The sequence below is a fragment of the Phoenix dactylifera genome, chromosome 9 (genome assembly GCF_009389715.1).
Source record: "Phoenix dactylifera cultivar Barhee BC4 chromosome 9, palm_55x_up_171113_PBpolish2nd_filt_p, whole genome shotgun sequence".
Lineage (NCBI taxonomy): Eukaryota > Viridiplantae > Streptophyta > Magnoliopsida > Arecales > Arecaceae > Phoenix > Phoenix dactylifera.
This window is the reverse complement of record NC_052400.1, coordinates 18809662-18816715: the sequence shown is the minus strand read 5'-3', so window position 1 is coordinate 18816715 and position 7054 is coordinate 18809662. Positions and strand designations below refer to the sequence as shown.

Genomic DNA, 7054 nt, shown 5'->3' with positions numbered 1-7054 from the left:
TTTCCTTTTTCTTTTTTTGTTTTGAGATGCTGAACTTGGATGGTGGGGCCTGGTCCAAGAATGAGTCTTGTAATTCTGCACCAAAATTTCTCCGTTCCTGTTGCCTAGACCATAGAGAGATGAGGGCCTAAACTACACGGCTTTGGGTCACTGGACCCACACTATTTGATCAATCGGCTTTCAGCACAAGCCTGCAAGCTGCCTGCAAGCTTCCAAAGCCTCTCTCTTTCTCTCTCTCTTTCTTTCATAGCATTTTTTATCTAAAAGTATTTTTGGAGAGCCAGAAAGTACTTTTTAGCTCTTCAAAAGCTTCCCCAAACAGGGCCTTATTCCTCCTCCTCCCTCTCCTCTTGACCTCCCTCTCCCTCTCTCTCCCTATCCATCCATCCAGCAACCTTTCCTCATCCCGCCAACTCTTCCACGTCATGCAACCAAGGCCCAACGATTCTAATGGTGATCTCGTCAGGAGCAAAGACCGGTAAAGAGGCCATGATGACATGAGAGACGAGACTGAGAGGATGTCAAGAGTGGATGGACGAAAATGAGAGCAATCGATGGCAACGACCTGGCAAGAGTGGGTGGAGATCACTGCACGGAGTAAAGAAGATCGATGCAGAGGGGAGAGCAGAGTGTAAAGAGGGGAAGCAAAGGAGAGAAAAGGCAGGAAGAGAGGAGATAAGTGAAGATGTGAAGAGGTAATAGATGAGACCAAGAGGAGTACTTGGTTTTTGTCAAATATGGACAAAGATAACTCCATCTCTTAACTTACAATGATCCCCCCAAACGATGGACAAAAATAGCCGTTAGGTTCAACCTAATTTAAGAGCCCTACTGTAAATAAAAACAACTTTGTCTAAATTGATCTGTAAACAGGAATAAGAGAAGGTGTAATATGCAATACTAACAAATCCCGGACGTGAAATGCAAAAAAATTTTTATAACAATGTGCAATCCCTTGCAATGATAACATCTTATTTGATTATCGTCTGCAAGTTAGTTAGGCCTCACGAGATAGTCCTCTTTTTTCCAGGATCATCTTGATCATTCTGGTTAACTTGGCGATCATGTATCTCCATGCAAGATGAGCTGCCCCAAAATCTGCACAGCATCTAAAATATACCACAATATAACATTTATTAGCTGATCTATAGTAAATTTTAAATACTTAGCAGGTCCAGCATTGTGGAAGAAGATATATTAGTTCAGAAAACATAAACAGCTGCCTGCTCAAACAAAATAAAAACTACTACAGCTCTTCGAGCATCTCGATCCTCTTACTAGTTCAGCTCCCAGTCTACCTCAGTTTAGACGGCACTTTTTTCTTCCATGTCAAACATCATCCAGATCTCATTTACTCTACCGGTGAACTCAAATGGCGAATTGTACTGAGCAACCGTATAAACGGATGTCGGATCTCCTTTCTGGCCTTGGTCGACTGCGGAGGCCCAGTTGGAGCCCTGGAGACTGGCGTACAGCGCCGCCGCTTCCTCTCCAACGCTGGAATCCAGCACGAATCCTCCAAACTGCCTCACGGCTGCATATTTGACCCCCCACTTCTGCACATGAAGGCCCTCAGCAGGAGGTGGATCGGCCTGATTATTCTTTGGCACGTAGAAGCTTACGATGAAGGAAGATGCGCAGAAGGGTCCGTCGCTAGGTGAGACTTGGGTGATCACCGGAGCAGTCATCTCTATCTTTTCCCCATACTCATTTTTTCCATCAATATAGTCGAAGAGTCTGTGAAATGAATAAGGTATTAGTGTTACAGCGTCAGCTGATGAATACAGCAAAACCAATAGGACTGGTCTATACGTCTACCATGCTATAACCTCAGACAAAGATTAAATCTCGTGAACCATGTCATGAACTTAACTTCTAAGCTGTGTCACTCTCCTTTTAATTTTGTTGTTACTTTTTAATTATGCCAACCTTCCTTTACCATCACAAAATAACGTTTGATTTGATATATGCATGCTCTCTACCAAAGGCGATGCAGTAGAACCTTTGCTGTGTGCCTGAAATAAATTGCTTGTCTTGAAGAAACAAAGAAATGCGAGTTCTTATAAGTCAATCTTACATCAAGGAAGACAAAAGGAAGCTCGGACGTGATGCAATAAATGAGGGCTTTGTGTGTTACATGAGGGCTAATTTCAGTTTACGGAGAAGTCAACATCAAATCCAATCTGCTGAAGCCCTATTAATTCATTTCATCATTCAAAGCTACAAGTACACAAAACATGCATGAGAGAACACCTCGTCAAAAGAAGCAATCATCAAATCTTGCTTGATACTGCTACGTGATATCGATTCACAGCAAAAGCCCTATGTATTAAGACTACCCCGTCTAGTTCACACAAACAGCCTTTTGATAAATCTATTTTGGTTACAATATTATCTTCTTTCTAATTGATATAATATTTTTTTTGTTTTTCAAAAGACAAGTAGCCACCTCCGCCCCCTCCTTTTCTTTTAAGGAGATTTTCATGTTTTCCCCTTGATTTAACGCAAAAATAAAGTTAATCATAATTGACCATCTGACCATAAGAGCCAAATTATCCTCTGGACTTTTGTTGGTGTTTTTTAGGCTGCAATTGTTGGTGTTGGCTTTTAGCTTTTATGTCAGTCTCTGGGTATGGACTGTTTGGTTTCTCCTGGCACAACCTCTCTTTGCCTTTGTCCTTCATTTATATATATAAAACGGGAATCCAGGTTCCTTGATACCAACCTTCGAAAGTTTTAGCAACTATACTAATTGGCACCCTCCATTTTTGCCCCTTCCTTATTGTTTACTTCACGGTTCGTGCGTAGAAACGGGTTGATCCAACACCTAAGTTTTCAAAAGAAAAAGATAGATTGCTCTTATTTTGTTTCATTTAATCAGAATTTTCATACGCTACTCGATTCCTTATAATCCTTACCCGCTGCATTCTTTTCATATTCGTCTAATTTAAAAACAAAAATGTCAATCCGTATATTAAACTAAGTTCTCAGCGTGCAGCTAGAGTATCCTTTCATGCTATTATGATATCTTTGTTAATTGAGTCTATGCCCGAGACACGCATGAGGTATGACGAAAGTCCCTTCGTGCTATGATCCAAATGCATGGGATTAAAAGTTAAAGCTCTTAGTCTGCCATTTCAAGAAAAGAAGAAAGATAGTAGAAAAGAAGAAAAGAAAATAACTGGGTGTTTGGAATTCTCACAGTAGAAATCCGATCCGGGTGGCGTTCACGAAGGAGATGTCTTCTATGGTGGAGGTGGACATCCACACCGGCGAGTTGTATCGGCGGATCTCGTACCCGTTTCCTCCGTCTATCACGTCGTACGAGGGGCACTCGATGCGCTCGCACGTCGGAGGATAGGATCCCAGGGTGGCCGCCGCCCCATCAGCGGCCAACGGCGATGGGAGGGCAAAGTTGGCGAGAAGGAGAATGGGGATGATAGAAGATAGCGGACGCCGGAGACTGGCGGCCATGAGTACTGCTGCAGACCGTTCGCTCAATCCGAGTCCAATTCGATTCGCGTATACTGAGTGGTAGGTATTACGAGGAGAGGAGAGCAAACTCCGGATAAGATGGATGGATGGAAGCCGCAAGCATAGCCCCTACTGTTCCATGGAATTGCGGTAGGAGGACAGATTCGCAAAATTGGGCTCATCATCATGGCCAAGTACAGGGAGCCTATCTACGTGCGGATATGGCTTTTAGACACAGGGAACGAGGAGAGTACTGTTGTGATTTCAGACAAGTTGAGGGGTGTTAAGGTCCGAAGGAAGATTAATGGCAAGATGCGGCTCACAAGGTTCCTCGTTTGCTGGTTCTGCACCACGAGTTGATGGCGGTTCAAGGAAAATACCAGAAGAAACGAGGGAAAACATTTGCGAAATAACGGACATTGAAATGATAATTCTATATCATGGGCTTGTTTGGTTCAAGGAGAAAAAGTATGGTCATTAAAAAAAATTATAGAGAAATACTCCATATTTGGTTGGATTTTTTAAAGAGAAAAGATAAAAAATTAGCTTTTTTATGAGAATAAATTTTTATATTTTATGAAAAAAAAATTCACAGATAAGGCGAAAAAGTCCAATTCTCAATAACTAAGAATTAAAGTAATTTTTTAAAAAAAATACTTTTAAGCTTTTAAATAGAATAGGATAAATTTTCTTATTAAGGGCATAATAGATATATTTTTTTTTACTTTTTTAGAAATCAAATATCCAACCAAATATAAGCCACTCTCGAATATCATTTCTATAGTCAACCAAATATACAAAAATTATTCTTCCAAGTATCATATGTTCAGGCATTAGTTTCTCAAAAATAAAATATTTCAGTAAAGAAATTTTTTTTCCGTGAATTGAACAAGTCCTGCAACTCAACTCTCTTCTTCAATTTTATATCGCACAAAAGTTGTGGGGGTTGCAGGTGTTGTTGGGTCTACACCGGCAGCCTCTTTTCTGCGATCCAGCAACAAAGTCGGAGTGTTTAAGCTGCCTGCAAAGAGAACCCACCGACCTAGTGCAACAAAATATCATTAGAAGGGATTTCCATATCAACCTTGAAGGAGATTTTTTTGCTTTTTTTTGGTCATTTAATGACTGTTGATATTCTGTCTATGGATGGGGCATCTTGTTTTATTGCCAAAGATCATTTTTAACAAGGGTTGGGACTAGGAGGGTAGAAAGACATGATACATCTTGCACCTGCACTCAACCATCAAGAAAAAAAAAAAAAAGAGGACATGGTATGATTACATAAGGAAGATTAACTACAGTAACAGTTTGGCAGAGGTAGGGGACATAACAACTTTTTATTTTAGTGCCTTGACAATGAGCACTACGTAAAAACGGTAAAGTGTCTATATTTTTCCAAATGTTCTTTAGCTTGCATTTAAGTTGGATTAAGCACGGTGAATATCCTGATATTCAAACTCTCAGATATGTTTGAAATTATGTGCATTCATAGTTATAGATTTTTATCATATCTTTTCTTCTTAAAATCTCACATTTTGGAACTGCTTTGGATTCTTCTTTGAAACAATGCACCTTTCGGTGTGCTTGGAATACTTCTTTAAAACAATATAGAATTCACAAATATTTGATACTCTTCAGATATTTATGTATGATTCAGGATTTAATAAACTGTTAGAGCTATCATCATAATTTGGAAATTAAATGAAACTGCAACTGCAAAACAATTGGACCTGCCAATAGGGTTAAGAATTGGCAATTAGATCGTTCCAAAAATTGATTGCATTGGACCTACGTAGCTGAGGTTATATACGATAGACTACAGCTACTCCGCATGGCTTAAATATGGTATATTGGACTTACTCCATAAGGATAAATGTAATATATTAGACCTCTTCTACAGGGGTCAAATGCAGTACACTGAATCTAACTACAACGGTTAAATGCAGTACATTAAACCTATTCTATAAGAACCTTATCACAGGAAAAGGTGGCCGTAATCTTAGATTGATGAATTATCAAATATTGACTTGGAAAAATAGTTTATAAATTATTTATTATAATGATATGTGAAACAATTATTTAGAAAATGCTTCATTATTTGTTAGAAATATAAGTTACATATTGATTTTGGAAATCAACTTATAAATTACCCTTTGAAATTCTATCTTGAATATTAATTTTAAAAAATAATTGTACAGTATTATTCAAAAATATTTGTATATGAAACATTGACTACTCTAACTGTGTAAGTAGTATTATTTTGTTTTATTTATTAATAATTTGTTAAAAAAATTATATATGTATTTATTTAATCCTTCTAGCTATGGTTTTTGGTTCCCATCCCATCCCTCTCCTCTCGCTTTCTCATGCTGGAAGCACCTCTGTCTTTCTAAAATTTTCTCTTAACAAAGTTCCAGCAAATATTGTAATAGATTTTTCCCTTTCCCAAAAAATTGAATAAATTAGACGAGAGGTCAAATAATTTATCTCTTTTAGGAGCAGAATTGATTTGTGGTAATTTAAACAGTAGAAAACATCATTTGTTCCTTACGACAGATTCCAAACCTTGCAGAGGCAGTAATACACCAAGAACCCTTTTAAGATTTTATTGCCGAGAACCCAAAGAGATGCAAAATAAAGAAAACATCCATGCGAGTCTATAGTAAGAGATCATACTTTACTCCTGAAATAACGAAACTGCCCCTTTGGCGCTCACTTCTTCGCCTCCTCCTCCTCCTCCTCCTCGAAGGCGGAGACGGGGTATGATCTCCCGACCCCGGCGGCGGTCTTGAAGGTGATCTTGGTGTGATCGCTGTCGTCGATGTACATGTCGGAGAGGGAGACCCAGATGAGGAGCTCCTTGGTCTTGACCCCGGTCATCCGCTTCATCCGCCGGTCCTCCACGAAGCCCGTCACCTCCGTCGCGTACGACACCGCCCTCCCGATCTTCTTGAACACGTGCTGGCTCCCCTTCTTCTGCTTCATCCACACGAACCCCGTCGCCCGGTTGTACCCCACCTCCTCCAGCCCGCTTAGCGGCAGCAGCCCCTTGGGCAGGTGCAGCTCCCCCAGCAGCTCTACCGATTTCTTCTTGCACAGATCCGCCCCGTGGAACACCTCCGCCCCCTCCCTCTGCCTCTCGATCGCCTGCTGCGCCGCCATTCCTATGTTCTTTTTCTTGCTCCTCTTTTCCTTCGCTCAGATTTGGTGGGGGGGCTTTAATAGGAGCGGTGGTGATGGTGAGTTACGAAATCTCGGGGATTGATGGGAAGGGTAGAAAGGGGCCGGAATTAAAGAAGTTCTTGGAGTTTTAAATAAAAAGAAATTATACCCTATAGGTGCACCAAGTCGGTGATATTTCGCCACGTGGCTGGACGAGCCATGTCAGCCCACGAAGTTCCCCTATCACCTCCGCCGACCCATCCTCTCTTGGGTTTGGTCCTGCTGCATCGCCGCCGTTCGGATGGTCATCCGCCCCTTCGACCGCACGGACGCTGCCACCTCCCTCGGCCTCGACAGCCGCCGCAACAAGAAGATCATCATCGAGGAGGGCGGCGCGCCGCTGCACACCCTCCTCCGC

General features: G+C 41.1%; 2 protein-coding genes across 3 annotated transcripts; both read right to left on the bottom strand.

The window, feature by feature from the left end:
• Positions 1 to 1110: 1110 nt before the first annotated feature.
• On the bottom strand, positions 1111 to 3552 carry LOC103702258 (heme-binding protein 2). Its single transcript, XM_008784629.3, has 2 exons — positions 3203 to 3552; positions 1111 to 1737 (listed from the first exon to the last, which is right to left on the bottom strand). Exons 1-2 carry the CDS (start codon positions 3472 to 3474, stop codon positions 1305 to 1307), a joined length of 705 nt encoding a protein of 234 aa, XP_008782851.2. The 5' UTR covers positions 3475 to 3552; the 3' UTR covers positions 1111 to 1304.
• Positions 3553 to 4227: 675 nt separating this feature from the next.
• Positions 4228 to 6740, bottom strand: LOC103702331. Of its 2 annotated transcripts, none has more exons than XM_039130336.1 (2): positions 6151 to 6740; positions 4228 to 4516 (listed from the first exon to the last, which is right to left on the bottom strand). In XM_039130336.1, the coding sequence occupies exon 1, from the start codon at positions 6634 to 6636 to the stop codon at positions 6187 to 6189; it is 450 nt and encodes a 149-aa protein (XP_038986264.1). In that variant the 5' UTR covers positions 6637 to 6740; the 3' UTR covers positions 4228 to 4516; positions 6151 to 6186. The 2 variants fall into 2 exon arrangements, with proteins under 2 accessions (XP_038986264.1, XP_038986265.1); XM_039130337.1 differs by lacking the exon at positions 4228 to 4516 and having other exon boundaries at positions 5978 to 6537; positions 6601 to 6740.
• Positions 6741 to 7054: the final 314 nt, after the last annotated feature.

Bases quoted from the DNA above. Each gene is read 5' to 3' on its own strand.
- LOC103702331 (XM_039130336.1), bottom strand. From the start codon at position 6,636: ATGGCGGCGCAGCAGGCGATCGAGAGGCAGAGGGAGGGGGCGGAGGTG.
- LOC103702258 (XM_008784629.3), bottom strand. From the start codon at position 3,474: ATGGCCGCCAGTCTCCGGCGTCCGCTATCTTCTATCATCCCCATTCTC. The intron at 1,738-3,202 runs GTGAGAATTCCA...TTCATTTCACAG, and splicing joins ACCCGGATCGGATTTCTACT to ACTCTTCGACTATATTGATG.